This window comes from Vombatus ursinus, unplaced genomic scaffold, assembly GCF_900497805.2.
Source record: "Vombatus ursinus unplaced genomic scaffold, bare-nosed wombat genome assembly UNPS02014833.1, whole genome shotgun sequence".
Taxonomy (NCBI): domain Eukaryota; kingdom Metazoa; phylum Chordata; class Mammalia; order Diprotodontia; family Vombatidae; genus Vombatus; species Vombatus ursinus.
The window spans coordinates 2,929,040-2,950,240 of NW_020954611.1; the positions used below are offsets into that span (position 1 = coordinate 2,929,040).

The window sequence follows — 21,201 nt, forward strand, 5'->3', positions numbered from 1 at the left end:
AGCTAATCACTTTGAAAACTGGAAAATGTGAAAATTTAACATCAATGACTCAGCTTATCACCATTTCTTAGAGAAGTTTAACTGTTATAAAGCAAATCACCATAGTGAGGAAGCCAAAAGAACCCTGAAACTGCCTCAGCCAGTAAGCATTTGATCTCCTTGCCAAGAAGAGGCATGACAGCCAAAAACAACATCAGTTTGTAATAGAAGCTCATTTGTAAAACATTATAGAGGATGATGATGGAAGAGGACAAGCAGTCACCTCACAAACAGCAATAAGTAATTGAGAAAAAATTAACCTGTGGAAGCTTTGACATAAGACCTGACCAAGGCACATCATCCCATCTGTTTCTAGATAAAATTAGGAGAATAACAGATAGATGTGAAATGGAACAGACCTTTTAGCATTTTATAGCAGTCTGATCTTATTATCAATAATGGAATAACCCCCATTTGAATTGTGATACCTCTGTACCTGAGAACCTGGATGAGGGAGTTGAAAAGATACATGAGGAAATGAAGCTGAAAATTGACTGGAAGAGGCTCAAAATATGCAGAAGAAACCTATATTGGAAGTGGCATGATTTGAAAAGCATTCAGGGGTCAGTTAAGATAGTTCAAAGAAGGAAAGATTCCAAAAGAATAGAAAATGTCACATATGCATTATGCTTGGAAAAAAAAAAGGGAGGTGATGCAGTTGAAATTGGGAACTTCTGACCCACATGCCTACTTTGCTAATCCTAGAAATCTCTTTGGGAATAATTTATCAGAGGTATCCTTAATGGAAAGCTTTTATTTAATTATTTAGTTTTTAAGCTTAGTCAATGTCAACAAGGTAAGTAATCAATATATGAAAAAAGAGTAAAACCCTATCTTCAGAACTTGACAAAGCAGAACTTTTTTTATTTGGCTACCCTTCCTTGCTGGATTTTTAAAAAGCATTTGATTTGCTGCAGTAAACAGCTCTTTAAGGCTATTTCCATGGTTTCTTTCATATCTCATAAATGTTGGGATACAAAGACAAAAACAAAACAAAAAAATTGGTCTGCCCTGAAGGAGCTTGCATTCATTTGGGGGATACAACATGTAAGTAGGTAAATAAAAATACAACTTGAAGAGAAAGAGCATAATTAGAACAAAGGGAATCAGGAAGGATTTTGTGTAGGAGGTAGTATTTGAATTTCACGTGTAAGGAGGTCAAGGGTTGTAAAAAGTAAAGGTGAAGAGAGAGTACGCACTAAGCATGGGAGGCAGCCTGTTTTGAATTAGGGAGAATGCTGATTTCTGTCAACAACAAGGAAGCCAACTTGGCTCCATCATAGAATACATGAAGGGGCAGTAGTTTAGAGTAGTAAGCCTGGAAGGATAGACTGGAACCACATTGTAAAAGGCTTTCAGTGACTGGTTGGGGCAGATTGTATTTTATCTTTGAGGTAGTAGGGAGATTTGGAAACTCTCAAGAGAATGGCATGGTCAGGCCTATGCTTTTAGAAGATTATTTTGGCAGCTGTGTGGAAAATGGGCTGGAGAGGTGAGAGACTGTAATCTGGGCAACCAGTTGTGAGGTTGTTGCAGTAATCCAGATAAGAAGCGATGTGGTCCTGAACTACAGTAATGACTTGTGAGTGAAGAGAAGAGGACATATGTGAGAGATTTTATGGCTGTAGAATCGATAGGCAACCGATTTCATTTGGTGGAGTGGGTGTGGGAGTTGGGAGTGAGGAAGAAGGAAGAGTTAAGATTACTACAAAGACAAAAATGTGGCTGACCAGAAGGCTGCTGGTACTCCCAAGAGAAATAGGGAAACTTAAAGGAAATATTAGCTTATTTAGGGGGAAGATAATAAGTTCTGCTTTCAGTATACTGAATTTGAGATGCCTACAGACTCTCTTAGGTTATCCAGCAGACAGTTGGTGATGTGGGACTAGAGTACAGGAAACAGATTAGTTAGGGCTGAGGACATCAATTTAGAAATCTTGCCAAAGGAATTTTCCAGTGTCTTGGAGGATGTCATGTGCAGAGCAATAAATGAACATGTAGGGAACTCTCCATGTGGAAACTTCCTCCCCTGATTGAGAATGGTAACTCCATTGTCACACAGCTTTAGAGAACTGTCCTCATTCAACACCATGACTTGTCCGTGGTCACAGGGTAAGTATAGGTCAATGTCAGAGCTTGAACCTAGGTCCTACTGACTCCCAGGCCAGGCTTCTATCTGCTTTGCCACATTGCCTCTTTAAATAAACACTAATTAAGAAATGAGATTTTCGACAAGTAAAGAACTCCGAATCCTTAGGGGGAAGGTGATCCTGCCCCTGCAGTTACTGAGGCCTCCATTTCTTTGTTCCAGTTGCCACACCCCAGCACCTCAGGAATGCTGCCCACTGTTTGTCCTGCTGGTCAGACAGATGGCATGAACTCTCTTGTGATGAGGTGTGCTTTCTGGAATGGGGATTTCCTTTTCATTAAAGTGGTCCAGCTCTCCTTTATTTGTCCACTGGCCAATCCCTAATAAAGCCTCCGACAAGGTTAGGTTGTAAACAATTACTCAAGGAACATAGTCTGATCCCTGAAGCAGAGGAGGCGTGTCTGTTATGGCTTCTTAAGGTTTCTGTAACTCAGCAAGTATAGATCAGGAGGAACTTTTAAAAATTGGGCTCTTGTTGGGCTCATGAGGAGAGGAAGATTCACACAAAGCTTATGAGTATCTAGCAAGAATAGGGACACACACACACACACACACACACACACGGATTTAATGTTTGGGTTGGGATATAGTCCCAGAGGATAGAACTAAGGAACTGCAGGTAGAAGTTGCAAAGGCACAGATCTGAGCCCAAGGGGAAACTTGCTTATTTTCAATTAGATCAGCATGAAAATGGAATGGGTTGCCTCTGAACCCACTCTGCTGGGTGGGTGTTGAAGCTAAGGCTGGAAGATCTCTTGTGGGGCTGATAGTAGAGGAGATTCCTTTTCCGGTGGGTTTGACTAACTGACTGCGAAGGCCTTTCCAGCTCTGCAATTCTGTGATTAGAATGATGGAGCTAGGAGGGACTTCTGCAATCATCTCCCATTTTAGAGAGAGAAACTGGGGCTCAGAGAAAAGTGGTTTTTCTTGCCTCCTACAATTATCTATTAATAAACAAGTTTATTTCCTCACGTCATGCTGAATATAAAACGTTCAAAGAAGAGTTTTTCAGTGGGAAAGAGGTTGTTCAAAGGGTAGAACACTGACCAAGAATGACTAAAATTTGTTTAAGGTGCAAATGATAAAGTATTGACTTAGTTTTGAGACTTATTTGTTTTATTTTCTAGTCAAAGAAATGGGAGTAGTAGGATGATTTATTTTTAATAATAATAATAATAATAATATCTGTGGTGGCAAAGAATTGCAAATTGAAGGGATGCCTATCAATTGAGGAATGGCTGAACAAGTTATAGTATGTGTTTGTGATAGAATTGTTGTTCAGTTGTGTTAGACTCTACATGAACCCTTGAACAAAGTCCATGGGGTTTTCTTGGCAAAGGTACTGGAGTAAGTCTGTCATTTCCTTCTCCATTGTGTTTCCGTTTTACAGAGGATGAACTAAGGCAAATAGAGGTTAAGTGACTTGCCCAGGGTTATACAGCTGACTAGTGTTTGAGTCTGGATTTGAACTCAGATCTTCCTGACTCTAGGCCCAGTTCCCTGTCCACTACACCACCTAGCTGTCCCTAGGCGTTGTAATGGAATAATTATTGTGCTATAAGAAATAAGAAGCAGGAAGCTTTCAGAAAAAAACCTGGGAAGAATTATGATCCAATGTAGAGTGAAGTGAACAGAACCAGGAGAACATTCATTGTACATAGTTAACAGCAACATTGTACAATGATTAACTGTGAATGACAACTATTCTCAGTAATACAATGATCCAAGACAATTCTGAACAACTTATGAAAAATGCTGTCCATCTCCAGAGAAAGAACTGATGGCATCTGAAGGCAGATCGAAGCATACTTTTTTACTTTCTTTCTTTGTTGGTTTTTTTCATCTGTGTTTTCTTTTGCAACATGGCTAATATGGAAATATGTTTTACATGGCTACACATGTATAACCTATCTCAAATTTCTTGCCTTCTTAAAGAACGGGGAGAGAAGGGAGGGAGAGAATTTGACGTGAGAAAAAATAAAATAAAAATTAATAATAATAATAGCTATCATTTATATAATATGAGGTTTATAAGCACTTTACATATGTCCCACTAGAAAGGATAGATTGTATGATTGAGGTGGGAGGGAGAAGGGTAACTAATGGAGAGAAAGAGACTTGTTGGGGGGGGGTTTTGAACAAAGTCTGAATGATTTTTGTCTTCTAGCATCATTTAACATTTACCTCACTTTGTTGGAAACTTATGAAAGAGCAATTCTGATTAGAATTGTTTTCAGTTTAAAAAATGATTAGATAGAGACCTATTTTAAAAATTTGGAACCATCCAAATGGCAGAGATTTTTTTTAAAAAAGTATGAAGGTTCTGTCTTGAAGGAAGAAAAAGCTACTACTGTTTCTTCTCTCGACACCCACCCCCTTTTCTCAGTCTCTCTCTGTCGCTCATTTTCCCTTGTTGAAGAAGGGGGAATGGGAGGGCTTTGTGCCCCTTTTCCTCCCCCCTCCCCTCAAGAATTGTTTTTACTGAATAAAAGGGAAGATAACTTTAGATCTCCCATAAAAATCAGATCTCAAATAAGATCAAACAAGTTTTGATGAATTTCCTTCTTTATTATTGAAGAGCTGAGCAGAACATCAAAGATAGTGTTCCTTCACAGGGAAAATCAGACCATATCGCCTTAAGGTAGCCGCACAGCTAACTTTACCTTTAGAATGTGCTATACCCCACCCGGCCTAGCTCTCAGTTTCAGGAGGATTCTGAGACTATCTTACCCCATGATCTCCTACTTTAAATCCTTGGAACCCTGATTTACTTTTATCTCATTCCTTTCCACGCAGTTAAATGATAATTCCTTGTTTGTCATCACACACCCTCCAGTTCCCCTTAAAAGCTAATAAATTTTGGCAAATGTGAATATGTATACACCCATGTACTCTCTCTTATCTATGTATGTGTGTGTTTATATGTATATTTTAATAAATGTTATAGGCACAGGATTATAAGCTCCTTGAAGGTAGGACCTGTCTTTTGCCTCTTTTTCTATCCCCAGTGCTTAGCACAGTGCCTGCCACAGACGAGGCACTTAATGTTTATTGATTAATGTATGTAAACATATATAATGGATATGTATATTCATATCTATATATATATGCACATATACACACATATAAATGAATAGAATAAATGTCTGTTGATTGATCTTCTGATCTGAAGGTGGAATCTCTGACTTACAACAAAGTAGCCGGGGCCAGCTGTTACACTGTCAAAGCTTTGCCAAAAAAGCACATATACATTGAGCAGGTTGTGGGATTTAAATCAGTATTTAAACTCTGGGAAAGAGATCAAAGCTTTCAAAAGTCATTGCTCTGAGAAGTTGGACTGGTTTCTGCCTTCTTCTTGGTTTGCCCATCAACACCAAGTCACTTAGATTACTCTGTTTTTCTCTGTCTTGATGTGGTTTTGGGCTCTGTTTGCCACACACATGAGATCACATACACGTTGTAAGTTAACTTTGCTGTAAGAATTCTCCAAGAATCTGTTGTTTGAGAAGTGTAGGGAATTCCTTGTGTGGAAACTTTCTCCCTTCCCCAGCATAGATGTCAACAGATTTTTGAGTCAGTAAATAAATCCTGGAGAGTTGCTTAAGGTACTTGGAAGTCATAGGAGCATAGATTTATAGCTCCATGGGATCTTTGAGGTCATCAAGACCAACTTGTTTTACAGATGGGGAAACAGAGTCCCAGGGAGGTTGTGACTTGACCATAGCCACCCGGCTAATTAGAGACAAGATTTGAGATCAGATCTTCTTAATGTCAGCCCTGGGACTCTGTCCACCACCCTAGGGCGCCTGTTAACTTTTAAGAAAATGGAATATTAGAATTGGACTTTACAAAACAGATAAATTAGGTGATGATTCACTCTACAAAAGGAATCGCCACAGGTTTTCTTTAGTTAATTTGTTTGGTATGGCACCTTTTAAAATTTATTTTTGTTTGACCAAAAATAATTGATTTGTTGTTTCCCAGAATTTAGCCTGGATGAATTGAGGTTCATTCATATATTTGTGCAGAACACTGGAATCTTGATTATCCTGCCCATGCTTCATTGATTTATACTTAGATTCAGAGATTTTTAGAGCTAGAAAAATCCTTGGAGAGCATCTGTTTAACTGTTCATACTGGGCTTCATACTGTTTGTATTTTACTTTGTAATTTTTCTCTCTAGATGCTCTTTGTGTATTGATTTCCCCTCCTCAAATAGATGAGAAATTCCTGGATATCAGGGACTCTATGCTTGATTTTTGTGTCCCTGGATAGTCCTTAGTATAGGACTTTGTACACGGTAAGAACACAGTAAATAAGTGATAGCATGTGTTTAGGGGGTGGTAAGGAGGGAAACAATGGATGATTCAATAGTCATTTAGGTATTGGAATCTTCTGGGATTTTTTTTTCATTCTCTTGGGAGTAACATTTTCCTTTCTCATTATATTTGAAAGAAGCTACATTTAAAATTATTTTCCCTATTGGGGTGGTTGGGGAGGGGGGAGGGGATATAGCCCAGGAAGGAGGAATTAGGAAGCCAGCTTGGAATGAAAAATTACTGGGGATAACCCACCAGCCAATATTTGGGGGTAGCCTACCAGCAAATATTTGAGAGCATTGACCACATATCATATGTAATTTACTCATGCATACACTAGCACTTGTATATGTGCAGCTGTGTGTTCTGCTAGTGATGGGAGTCAGCTAGTTTTACTTTAAAAAAAGTTTCATTGCATAGCATTTGGTCCAATTTATCACCGTCTCAGCATACGTTCTGATTTCCAATTCAGAGCATTTCAAAGGCAGCTTTTCTGAGTCCAGCCTGCTCTGATATTGCAGATCTCCCAGGAGAGTTTAATTAAAGTCTAAATCCTCCTTGGGCCACTTGCCCAGAGCTTGTCATTGATAGGCCTAAAGTTCCTCAAACCTTCAATTTCAAAGCATTTTTTTTTTCTTGCAACATACATTCTCATACTAATTTGAGCTGAGTTTTGGCTCTAATGATTTTGTGATCGGGTGTACTTGGAAAGGAAAAAAAAATAAGGCATCCTCTGAGGAAAGCCCATTATGCTAAATATCTTCCAGATGGTGATGTGAAACAGGAGATAAGGCACTGTCACTCCAGCTGTCCCATAAAGGAATTATGTATTGGGTTTCCACCTCTGGGGCAGTTATCTCCCCCTATGGTGATAGCCTAATACTTACCCCTTCGGTCACTCTAGTGTTTGTCCTTGGAGAGAGGCTTGGTTTGGCAACTCTAGCCAGTCTCTGAAATGAAATTAGCAATCAGTTCACTGTAAAATCTGCCAAGAAATACTCAAAAGCCTTTGTACAGAGAACAGAAGAACACCATTTATTGACAGTATATCACTACAGTTGGACATGTGTTGTTCTCAAACAGAACCCAAATAATTGCTGGGGAAACTTTCTTTTAAAAATTTACTCACCTACTCCAGAGGTTGCATGTGTAACTCAGCTGTGGCTTAATGACTACCAACACTGCAAGAATTCTCTTTCTCTCTCTGTCTCTCTCTCTCTCTGTGTCTCTGTCTGTCTGTCTCCTCTCTCTCTCTCTCTCTCTCTCTCTCCCTCTCTCTCTCTCTCTCTTTTTTCTCCCCACTCTCTCTTCCTCTCTTTCCTTCTCTCCCTGTCTCTCTCTTTCCTCCCTCCTTCTTTCTTTCCATTTCCCCTCTCCTCTTTCTCTCATCTCTTTCTTCTCTTTCTTCCCTTTTCTTCTTTCCTTGAGTTCTTTCCATAAGATCCTAAATGGACTTTTTTAAAAGTTCAAATCCAAACATACAACCACCCACCTGAACGCAATTTCTTTGCCATTCCATATATGAAATAGGGTTATACCAATAAATCTGGTAAACCTTTTTCTTCAATCCATCACTTAGAACCCTAGAATGTCAGAAATAGAAGGGACCTTAGATATCTCTTCTAACCTGCTCATTTTACAGAGACAGAAACTAAGGCCCTGAGAAAGGAAGTGAGTTCCCAAAGATATACAACTGTTTTGCAACTCTATTAAAATACTGGGATTTTCAGCTTCCATCCTTATTTTTTTTTTTTTGATTTTGGGAAAGAGCATAATCACTCCTGTGAATGAGTTAGTCATCCCAAAGAGGTGATGCTGCCTCCTGAAAATTCCAATAGCCCTTCCTGCAACTGAGCTTTACATGAGAGCCAGTAGAGCACTATAAACTTCTTTAGCCTGGAGATAAGACAATTGAAGAATTGTACATTTTTTTCGCTCTAAATTTTGTATGTATAAGGATATACACGTATCAATAGCTGGCTATCTGTCTATCTGCATATATAATACATATATATATATATATATATATATATAAATGTACATGTACTCCCATGGTAGGCACCTAATGGTGTGTTCACATTATTGCATCCACATATACATTTCTGTAGATAGCTGCACAGGGAAGAATCTGCTGTACAGAAAAGGAAAAGGAAGCCTTACTCACAATCCTGAAGGCAAATGAGGCTACAAGATAGGATCTCAAAGACACTATTCCCTTTTTAGGTTTATGAAATGGTGCCAGCCCAAGGCAGAGTTAGGAAGTCAGCATATTTCTCTGATGTGCCTAAGCCTGATTTTACCTTGCTTCTTTCTTTCTTTCTTTCTTTCTTTCTTTTTTTTTAGGCAATTGGGGTTAAGTGACTTGCCGAGGGTCACAGTAAGTGTCAAGTGTTTGGTCTGAGGTTGGATTTGAACTCAGGTCCTCCTGACTCCAGGGCCAGTGCTGTATACACTGCGCTACCTAGCTGCCCCCTTTCTTTCTTTTCTTTTACTTCTTCCTCTTCCTCTTCTCTAAACATTTATTGAGAGCCTCTCATGTGGAAGTTATTATGCTTTCTGCTGTGAGAGATAGGGAGATAGAAAAAATATATATGTAAGTATATATGTGTGTATATATGTATGTATATATGTGTGTATATATGCATATACATACACATGTATACATATACATACACATACATATATACATACACATAGATAATCTTTGCTTTCTAGGAGTGTATGCTTTACCAGGTGAGACTAGACACACAAAGGTAATTAACAATAGAAGACAGTGGGTAACTAACAAGTGAGAAGTACATATAGTATGTCCTGACAGTGGTACAGTGGTTAGAACATGGCATTTGGAGTTAGGGAGACCTAAGTTCAAATATAGCCTCAGACACTTAATATGACCCTGGAAAAGTCACTTAAGATCTACACGTCTCTGTTTTAACATCTGTAAAAGGGGACTAACACTTGCCTCCCAGGGTTTTTTGTAAGAGTAAAATGAGTAAAAAAGAGTAAAATGTAAGAGTTAGATGTTACCTGCTATTATTATTAGAATGTTTCATAGGAGGCAAGACTACTCACTCTAAGCTAGGGCATCTGGGAAAGGATTCACATAGCAGGTTGGGTTAATCTTTGAAAGATGAGTTAGGGTGATGTGGCTACGAAGGAAATAACTTACCCTTGTCTGTCTTGTGCTAGACACAGTTCGTGAGCCTTTCCCTTCATATCCAGTGCTCTCAAAATCCAAACTTGCTTTTCAGCAAGGATTCAATATTAGTCATTTGTACCTTAGGGATAATTTAAGCCAATGGTTGATTTTTTTGCAGAGTATAAGCATTTAAAATTCATTCTCTCATTAGAGAATGAAAGCTTTTCCCACTGTTGAAGAAATTTCAGAAATCAGTGAACAAACTGGAGAGCTAGGTTTTGGGCAAAATGGTGGGGAGCTTTTCCCTGACCCTTTGAAACCATATCCAAGTACTTATGTTTTCCTGGGGCCTGCCGTACTGAAATGTGCACATTTTAAAGAGAATACACTGAACAAGGATAAGCATCACTAGTTTGTGGGTCCTAATTAATTTTGCACGATTTGGACATTTTAAATACTAGATTTCTGTGTTCTGGTTGTCCATGCCCATTTTTTCTTGATGAATCTCCAGTTCTAGAACTTTCCCCCAGGCTTCCTCTTAGGATTTTCCATTAAGTATTCTTCAGCCCTTAGAGATGGGGTGGGGTGGGGTAGAATCTATAGTAAACTCTAGCATTGGCCCCTGTGGCCCTGGGAGTCTCACTTTTAAAAGCCTGCATGTCTCTAGGGGAGAGGCCCTTTGTCTGATGACTAGAGGATCAATCCAGATAAGCCCTAGCTAATAGCTGATAGCTAACATTTATATAGCACTTAATGGCAGTTAGGTGGCTCACTGGATAGTAGCTAGAGGCACTTACTACTTGCCAGGCGCTGTGCTAAATGCTTTACAATTATCATCTCATTTGATCCTCCCAACAACCCTGGAAGGTAGGTGCTATTATTACCTCATTTTAAAAATAAAGAAACTGAGGCACTTAGGTTTAAGTGACTTGCCTGGGGTCACATAGCTACCAAATGTCTGAGGCACCAGCCAGGTTGGAAGGGAACTTGACAAGATAACCTTGGAACCATGGGTCACCTGGGGTTTATTTATTTTATTTTTTGGTGAAGCAGTTGAGGTTAAGTGACTTGCCCAGAGTCACACAGCTAGTGAGTGTTATGTGTCTGAGGCCAGGTTTGACCTCAGGTCCTCCTGTCTCCAGGGCTGGTGCTCTATCCACTGTGCCACCTAGCTGCCTGGGTCCTGGGGTTTAATCAATTCCTGCTAAGCATCTACAGTACCAGTTGACCAGGGTTAGTATATAAGTGACATAATCAGGTCACTGAAGACAAGTTGGACCACATTTAAGTCATTCTCATCTCCTCCTTACTGGTTAGAAGCTGCTCTGGTCAGAGGCATTTGCAGAGTTTATAGGTGTTTAAAACATCAGCTACATCAGTTCTTATACATGAAGACCACATTACCCTTACCTTGGAGGATCTTATAGTGTACTGGGGGATAGAAGAGTTTCACATATTAAACACCTAGAAAACAATATCAGTCTGGGCTATTTTTCTCTTGGGAGGTGTCTCCTGTTTTTTTTGGGGGGGGGTTGTGTTTTGTTATTTTAATTTACCTTTTTGAGGTTTGATTATACCCTGGTGTGTTGTGTCACTCTGCTTTTCTATAGCTGATTGAACCTGACAATTATTAGTTAGACTGGGGGAAGAAGGAGATGGATGGGTGGGAGGTAGGGAGGAGAAAAGAATGGGGATTTAGTGTTCTTAACTGTTGAGTGATTTGTTTGGACTCACTGAGCTAATGCAATGTAGACCAGAGCAGGAAGGGTGTGGCTGTGAAGAGTTCCATGGATAACAAAATGGCAGGATCCAGAGAGAGCAGTGAGGCCAGGATGCCCTTTGGGAGATTTCAGTGACTCATCCAAGACTCACAGCATCTCCTAGGGTAGGAAGCCTAGCAGAGGAGAGAACAAGAGTGAGAATTCAAAGTAACATGTTATAACTGTGTGGTGGAAGATTTTATGGTTGTTACTTGGTGTGGTAGAGCCAATGGATTTGCTTCCTTTACTTGGCTGGTGTGGACTTCTTTCTCCCTTTAACATCTGAGCCTTCCGGAGCCTTTACAACCTTACAGATACTTTGTCAGGTGGTCTTTAGTGGAGCTGCCTATGGTTTAATCAGTATTTCCTTTGCCTCGTGCATTTCCCCCTAGTGTTTGCAGGGCACACATTTCTTGTTACTTGTCTTTTTTTCTTGATGTTAATATGTATTTTCTCTCTTGACCTGTCACTGCTTTCTAAGATGGAATCGGGTCTTTTACTTTGATGTAGTGCACCTTTAACCGAAGGAAACACAGCAAAATTGGAATTCCTAGAGCCTTAGCAAATGGAATCAGACCCTATTTATTCAGAATGAGCATTGGGGCAAAGGGGGCAAGGAAGATAAGTTCCATCTGAATCATTGAGGCACTAGAATGATACCTTGCTCTTAAAAGCATAGCATTTGTTACTTTTAAGTATGTGCAATAACAGAAACCTGGGTTCTAGCTTTAATCTCTAGAGGACTACAATAAGGGGCCATCTCCAGTAGTCCTGATCTATATCTCACCACTGGAGGGGAGGAGAAAGTGAGGCTGATGACTTTGCTCATTTCTATCTCACTTAAATCCAATTCATATGCAAATCATGGCATCACCTTCCTGATGTCATTGGTCCTCTTCAACAACTAAGGACAAAACAATACTTGTTGAAAAAGTAAGTGAAAATAGCTTATAATTAGTAAATCCATTAGATTGATATGCCAAAGATTTGTGATTTCATCAGTATATGCTTAGGGACTTTAATAGTGGAGGCAGATCACAACCTTTGTTTAACTTAGGAGATAAATCCTAGGGGTTGGCCTGAGGCACTAAAAGGTTAAGTGACTGGTCCAGAGTCAAACAGTAGTGTCACAAATGGTATTTGAACTTGTCTTTCTGATTCCAAGCTCAACATTCTATTTACTAATTCATCCTTCCTGCTCCCATTTATCCATTATTTGTATGTACTTCTAAAGCAATTCTCCTAGTTTAACCCCTCCATCCCCGTATTAGCTATTTTATTAACTTTTTACATAACTTTTCCCCCCTCCAAGGTAGAGGCTAGCCTACCCAGCCTCCAAATGTTTACAAAAGCCAAATATGTGAGGTTTGGTGGGTGTGGAGGTACCCCAGACCTGTGCTATCATTGGAGGTAGAGAGCTCTTGGTGAGCTTTCTCTGCCAACACAGAGTGTGGCACCTTCTCCATAAATTAAAGTTTTTGTAAAATGCCAGGGTTATGACGTGCAGGGGATGAAAAATTAAGTGACTAACTCAGGGTCCCAGATCCAGCCTGCATTTGAGGTAGCAGTTGAACCAAGGACTTCCTGATTCTAAGGCCAGCTCTCTATGCATTGTAACAGACCCCCTCTGGGGTCTGATTTATTCATGCTTTATTTTATTCCAAACACACTTTTCACAGTTAATCTTCATGAGAATTCAAAAATATTTTTGTTTAAGGAAATATCCCCCCTCCCTCTAGCTGTCCTGTTTTCCGGGTGTAAGCTATGGTCTCTAACTCCTACTATGCGTTTTTTTTCTGGTGTTCTACAAGTCAACAGACGTTTATTAAGCGCCTCATATGTACTAGACCCTGTGCTAAGTTCTCTGCCATATTGGAAAGAGCCTGGGATTGGAAACCAGGAAACCTTGGATATAGATTTTCACCAACTAGCTCTGTTGTCTTAAGGAAAAACATTTAACCTTAGCATCTTGTAGCAGCTGGGAGGGACCTTGAAGATTATATAGTCCAACCTCATATTGCTGATGAGAAAATTGCTAAAGACTACATAATTGGTAAGTTTCTGGGCTTCGGTTTCTCATCTGTAAAATAACAAGGCTGTACTCGATTGAGCCCTGCAAAGTCTGTGTGTGCTTCTTTGTTTATGTTGGTCCTTATAGACTAGTCTTACAGTGAGATCTTTAAATCCTAGAAAGCTAACACAGGCTAATTTTTGAAAGAATGTAAGTAAGCAAAATATTCTTTAAACACGAATGTTGCCACCCTTCACTATTTTGTGGTTTGGAAACAGCCGGCAGGTGTAGAGACTTAGGAAAAGGCAGAGGAATTCCTCTCACTAATGGCTGTGAAGTCTCGATCGCTGGGCTTTTAGGTGGTGACCTAGCAGCTGGGCTGGCCTCGGAGACCTCAGCTGCTGAGTCACACCATTTAGGCCCCACGGCCCCACTGTGGAGCCTGCAGCTTCTCCGGCTCCTCTTCCTCTCTCCCCACTCGTTTGGACAGCTGGAGTGAGGTTCAGAAAGCAAATTCTTTTCTGGCCCACTCAGCTTCAGTTTTGGCTCCGTGCAGACGCAGTACTCTTGTTTTTGCTGAATTGGGGAAATTAAAACTGATTTTGAGTTGCAAAACAGGGCTTTTGCTCTTTTGGCTTTTGAGGGCATGTTTCTGTGTTGCTGCATCATATGTTATTCCCCTCTCCTCCCAGCTAAAGCAAAAGCCTTTCCTGAAAACTTCACGTGGGGCAAGAAGTCCTGTCTGATTGCTACCTGAACACTTAGCTGTTACCATGTCTCTCCAGTAGAGGGCACTCTTTCATTAAGACATTCTCTTACCATCACTACTAAGCCTCCCCAAAGACATCATTTCCATTCTCTGTGCTTTGTGGTAATTCTTCCAGAGAAAGGGACAGCTGTCTTAGGAGTGCATCAGTGCACTCCATTTACTGTCCCATGACCTAGCCTTTTCTAGGAGTCACCCTGAGGTATATCATCTTCTCTCTCCAAATTTCCCATAGCTTCTTTTCCTGGACCTTTCCATGGTGCTCATGCATTGAATCTCAGAGTCGCAAGGGCTGGTAGAGTCCACCCAGTTTGGTTTCTACCTGTGTTCAGAATCCCCTTTGTAGCATCTGAGATGAATGGTCATCTAGCCTTTGGATGAAAATTTTCAGTAAGAAGGATTCACTACCTCCCTGTGGGCTGCCCGCATCACTTTGGAAAGCTCTGATTTCCCTGTCTCTTGTATTGTAGTTGGGTTTGTTTGTTTTTTTACATTTCTTTCCTGTCCACTCCCTTAAATTGTAGGATCCTTGAGAATTAAATTGTATTTTATCCTCAGAAATGAGCACAGTGCCTCAGCTTTATTAGGAGCCTAATAAATGTTAAATTGAATTGAATTCATAGTTTTTATAGTTCTTATTTCACTACCTAGACTATTGAGTTGTACTTAAATAATACTAATAAATGACATTCTCTTGAATACCTGAACTGCTTAAGTGAAAAACATGTCAAGTTAGGTTTTGGTTTATTGTAACAAGAGAGAGAATTCACTGTAGTAGCAGCATAACACTGGTTCATAGGATCGTAGATTTATGACTAGAAGGAACCTTAAAGGTCACCAATTTCATGTCCCCCATTTTAAAAATAAGAAAACTGTGCCTTGACCAGGTTTATACAGCTAGTAAGTGACTGAGGCAGGATTTAAACTCAGTTCTTTCTGACTCCCAAGTCCAGTGCTGTATCCACCACACCATCTAGTTGTGTCTGAAGTTGAATGTTCTACTGCTCAAAAATAAGATTTCCAGAGAATAGCATAGGAGTACTGGTTCTTTAAATAGTCCTTTGTGGCAAGGGCAGAGGTACAGTTTGGTAAAGTTTTGTGAATATGGCTGCTAGGGAACAAGGCTTCCATTCAAAATAATTCTTCTGTTGTTTATATAGGACCTCCAGGGCAAAAGCAACCTGTGAGAACATTGTTCCCACATCCTCTGAGGACTCACATTTGGCTCCCACCCCAGCCAATGATGCAGAATTACCAGCTTCTCAAAGCCAAGATCTGAAGAAGGACTTGAAAAGGTATTTTGCCAAGTGTGTCTGGGAGTGGGCCTTTCAGCAGAACCTCACGGAACTGAGGGTGAAAAGAGGCTAAAGAGAAATTCTGTTTTCCTTTTTACCAAATCAAGGCACATCTCTGTGACCCTGGGCAGCAGGCACTAGGTTTTCTGAATGTGATGCTTATTGTGGTAAATACAGTCCCAGGCTTCAATCTGTTTTGGCTCTGAATGTGTGATAATTGGACTTTGCTCTCTGAGTCCCATTTTCATAGAGAGTACAAATGAGTAGTAGAAAGAAGAATAAAAGCCACTGTTTACATGCAAATAATTGATCATTTATTCCATTATAATCTTGGAGTCAGATTTCAGCTTCCTATTATATCCCTCAGGATGCCTTGTATATATTTGACATTCAACAAATATTTCTTGAAATGAATAGAATATGATAATCATGAATCATTCTTCGTCTTCTTCAAAGCAGGGTCCCAAAAGGAGCTCTTCTGGGGAACTCTTTATTAGCTTAGTTTCAAGTTCAACTTTAAACCAATGTTTATTAGTGCCCACTATGTAAATAATATCAAGCTAGGTGTGAGTGGTTGCAGAGAATTCCCAGTCTTCGTTCCTAAGGAGATTATAATCTAGTTGGGGATAGACACGTGAAAGAGTCACTAACGGTGCAGGTACAGAAATACAAGAGGTGTCACAAGGCAGCATTTGGTAAGTGACTACTCTAGATGGTTAGAGGAGGTCATTGTGGGATGGCCTTTGTGGAGGCAATGGGACTTGAATGAGGCCTTGAAGGATGAGTGAGGTTTTCATGAGTGGAGGATGTTTCAGATGGAGAAAAGCAGTGTGAGCAAAAGTCCCGATGAAGGAATGTGGACAGGGTGTTGTAGAAAAATTAATAGCCTAGCTTACTTTGTATGTGATTCATCAGGATTATGTATTAATTAAACAGATATTGGCTACCTATAAGCTATATTTCATATTATTCACCAATTCAGTTACCCTGACTTAATGAGCTTTTAGTATATAGCTCTTGGAGTAGAGTGATGCACCAGGAGAGGAGGGTTCATCTCTTTGCTCAAGGATTAGACTTGTTTTTGCCTAATTTGAGAGGACAGGATGAGAAACGGTGGGTTGAAATGGCAGAAGCAGAACTCAACTCCTAACAATTAGAGCTCTCCAAAAGTGGAATGGGACCTCTTAGAAGGTAGCGGGTTCCCTATCTCTTGAACTCTTTGAGGGTAGCCTGGATGATCACTTGTTAGGCACTTCATGGAAGGGATTCCTGGTCAAGTATGGACTACAACTGGATGCCCTTCCAGCTCTAAGATCCTGTGCTGACTTTTGTGCCCTACAGTCTAAATTTTGGCAAATCATATAGTGGTATAAGTAAGCTGGTACCCTGTTAGTTTAGGTTTAGTGTTGGATCAAAAGGAGGTACTCAACAGTCAACAAAAAAATCTACCCAGCCAGAGCAGTAGAATACCCAAGAAGAATATTCATTGAGAACACCTCGATTGAGCCAGTGGAGTGAAGCTTCCTTGCCTGTTTGCCCATCATTTTCTACCAGCCAAGCATCAGAGAGCTCTTCCTGTTGTTTTGTACTCAAGCAGTGAGTGTCAAGGATGATCTTAATACCTTTTAAGGGCAAACTAAGGTGTATTGGGGTGGGGTTAAGTGGGGAGATGGGGAGCTTGTTTATTAAATTGCTCCCAACACAGGTGGTAAAACTTGTAAATCTTAGATCACTATAATAGAATGTAGTTAGGAAATCAGAGTTTACCTGGTATAACCCTCTCATTTTATAGATCAGGACTCTTGAACCCTACATTTACTTGCTATTGGCATAAGACTTCCCAAAGACACTACAGCTATCCTGAGTGCCCCATCTAATTTAGACCCATGGTAACAGAAGCCAGGGCTTGCCACGTCCTAAGAAGTTCCACTGGTCTGGTTGTGCTTGTGTTAATATCTCTAGATTCTTGGCTGCCATGCTGTTGCCATCTGGAGCATCATGGTAGCCGCTTTGAGCCATCAGAGGCCCTAATCCTTAACCTTTTCTTCAAAATGGATCTTTTATTTTTAACCTTCTTCTAATGCTCATGAAATTTTTGCCTTTTTTTTTTCCAATGTGAAGAGGTAACTTCATTTCATTGAAACATGTGTTAGTCACCAGGGCTGGAAGGAAGGCTATGGACTACATTGATCATTTATGATCCTGATGATTCATTCTTGGTCAGTTCAAGTTTCAAGCCAGTATTTGCCCCTTTGGGGTATGGCAGTTTTCTCTTGGCTCATCTCTATAAGGGCTGCTTTTTTTTTCCTTTCCCTCCTTTGGGAGGCACATATCCTGCCTTCCTAAGCTCAGAATGAATCTCTATGCAGAATCAACAGATGTTGTGGTCCCACAGCTATGCAGGGTGACTTCCTGCCACCAATGAGCCCAAACATTCTAGTCAATCCAATATCTGCTGCAGAAATCATGACATCATCCCATGTTTTGAACTGAAATGTGGGCTTTTCTCCAGGAATTTTCACACTCCCACATTATGATTACTGATTTTCATTCGGCCACGAGACTTACAAGTTTCACGAAAAACAGATGTGGCACAGAGGGAGATGGGGGAGTTAGATAGTAAGGAGAAAGAGAGTTCAAGTCACCATGCCTCTCAACCCCTCCATCTCAAATGTGACTCAAGCCAAATCGTGTTCCAGGACAAAGATAACTCATCTCTGGGAATGATAACCGTTGAGCAACTCAAGGGACCAAGACATCTTGAGAAATGCAAAATGGCCACTATGTGGCTTGGTGCCATTATTCTATTATTTCTGCTCAGGAGGAAAAAAAGTAAATTAATTCTTTCTAGAGTAGAGAAATTGGCTTGACCTCTTGTAACAGAGTAAAGTCAGACAAGAACATCTTGTGGAAAGAACTGAAGGAAAAGGAGATCCAAAGCCCTTTATTAGATAGAGAAGTCTGGCTATCTTCCTTTTGTGACGTACTTGGCCCTTTCAACAAAATGGCTAAAGAGTATTCTCATGTGGTTGGTAACAAAAGGAGCCAGTGACCCTTGAGTCAAAGAAATCTAGTAACAAATATTTCTGAGGCTCCTGGGCTGTGATCCCCCTTATTTTTGTAGGTGGATTGGGTCCAAAATATGTTTCTTATGCAAAGGTCAGCATTGCAGCTTGAGAATGCAGAAACCTCTTAAACAAGGTAACCCATGTAAAGTTTATTGTAAATGTAAAGTCACATATGAGTGAAAGGTATTGTTGTTGACAAAGCAAAAGCAGAGAGGGATTAGCTGGGATAAAAATAGTCCTGAAAGAAATAATAACATTGGGGCAGCTAGGTGGCACAGTGGATAGAGGACCGGCCCTGAAGTCAGGAGGACCTGAGTTCAAATTCGGCCTCAGACCAAACACTTAACACTACCTGTGTGACCCTGGATAAGTCACTTAACCCCAATTGCCTAAAAATAAAAAAAAATTTTAAAAAGAAATAATAATATCAATAATAATTAGAAATGTTGACAAATGGCTTAATCATTCAAACGTATTTATGGAAACTAATGGGTTTATGCTAAACAATTCAAAAACAGGTCATTACTACAAGAAACTGTAGAAGAAATTATCCCGATAGTAGCCTGGACTTACTGAATAATGGAAATTATGTGAGGAAATGGTAGAAGCTTTGCAGGATATTACTGTTGATTGCAAAAATTTCGTAACTGCAGAATATCTAGCAAGACACAATCTGGTGGCTAGAATTATGCATCAGAAGCATGCTGTTCTTGATAAACTAACAAACCACACATGCCCATACTGCAATCCAGGCCTCAAAATATCCTTGAGAATCAAACAAATAAACCAGTGAACATCATCACAAAAGAAAGTGTTGTCCACAATCACTCAGGCACAATATGGATCAATAACAATCTGAGAATGATATTTTTCATGGATGTCATTATACCAAATATCTATAATCTCCAAATGACACAAAATCAAAAGCTTTCAAAATGGAGAGATAATAGTGGAAGAAATGGAAACCATGTGGGATCAGGATGAGCTACTTATCAACCCACCATACTGCCTGCTGTAGAAGTCATCCTGAAGATGCTGTCAGAAAGCCTACAGATGAGTTTAGATCCCAATTCTTTACTTCAATTACAGAAATAGTTCTTTTATCCACTAATTCACAAATTAAATATTGAAAAAGAACAGGACAGCATCTGTCTCTGGACCATTTCTATCTGAACCACATTGAGAAAGATAAGATGAATATGATAATAATATAATGAGATTCATGTTTCTGTAGCACTTTATATGTTTACAAAGTATTTTCCTTACAATAGTCCTGTGAGGTTAGGCAGGACAAATATCATTCCTTATTTTGCAGATAAAGAAAAGGTCTCAGGAAGGTTTAGTGACTTGACCCTCGTGGCAATGCTAGTGGATGCTGGAACTGGGATTCAGGACCAGGCCTTCTGTATGTGACTAGCTTCTTGTGACCCCACTCTTAACGATCATATAAAATATCCTTATTACGAATGCTTGAAATATTTATTCACAGCTCATGGAATGGGGAACTAAAGGTTCTAATCCGTGTCAGAATGTATTTATATAAATAATGTTTTAATCATCATCTTAGTCTTATTCCAGCTGTTGTATGGCAGACAACTAATTAATACATTGTACAATATTACTATTTTAATGAGACAGAGAAAATGCTTTCCAAAGCCAGACTTTAGAATTTTTTGTTGACTTAGAATATACTGATTTTCCTAAGGTTTTCCTAAGTGATGTTATCCAACTAAGTGCCCTTTATTTTGTGGGAATAAATAACTTGGAGAAGTTATTGGTGTCATAGGATTAAAGGATTTAGATAATCTGGTCTAACCCCTTTATTTTATAGATGACGAAACTGAGGCCCAGAGATGGAAATGTTTACCCAGGTAGTTAGTAGCTAAATTGGGATTTGAAATCAGATCATCTAATGTTGGTCATTTAGCCAACAAACATTTATTAAGAACTTACTATGAGCAGCTAGGTGAGAGTGGGAAGAGCACTGGGCCTAGAGTCAAGAAAACCTGACTCTTACTAGCTAGCTGTGTGACCCTGGGCAAATCACTTAACCCTGCTTCCTTCAATTTCCTCATCTGTAAAATGAGCTAGAGAAGGAAATGGCACACCACTCCAGTATCTTTGCCAAGAAAACTCCAAATGGGGTCATGAAGTTTAGACACGACTGAACAACAACAACAAAGAGCTTGTTATGTGCCAGGTGTTGTACTAAGTCTTGGGGGTGAAAAGGAAGGAAAAACACTCTCCTTACCCATAAGAAGGCTATCCTGCCTTTATTTTCTAAGTGATTTGGAAAGTACACCTCTCAGGACTTTTTTCCCCTTTAGTAAAATGAAAGGGCTGGACTGGATTCACATCAGATTCAACTAAAATTATTTAGTGCTTACAATGTGCAAAGAACTGATGATACAAAGACAAATGAAGTAGTACCTGAACTCGAGAAACTTCCGTTTTGCTGGAGGAGGGGAATACAATATGCATACATATGAGTAACACAAAGTATTATAAAATTATTTCAAGAGGACAGAGCATAGGAAGTATCTTATTAGGAAGAAGTCCTTGAGTGATGCTTAGGAGAAAGCTAGAGATTTTGGGGGGCAGGGGTGAGAAGGAAGGCATTGTAGGCATGGGAGGGCCACCTTTGCAAAGGCAAAA

General features: G+C 39.8%; 1 protein-coding gene across 5 annotated transcripts in view; it reads left to right on the forward strand.

Annotated features, from left to right (window-relative positions):
- The window catches only part of TACC2 (transforming acidic coiled-coil containing protein 2), a 308,717-nt gene that overhangs the window by 149,483 nt on the left and 138,033 nt on the right, over window positions 1-21,201 (forward strand). For all 5 annotated transcript variants that reach the window (XM_027839765.1, XM_027839767.1, XM_027839762.1 and 2 more), the window contains one exon: window positions 15,344-15,478. In XM_027839765.1, the coding sequence (XP_027695566.1) occupies window positions 15,344-15,478 (135 nt within the window). The remainder of the gene's footprint in view (window positions 1-15,343; window positions 15,479-21,201) is intronic.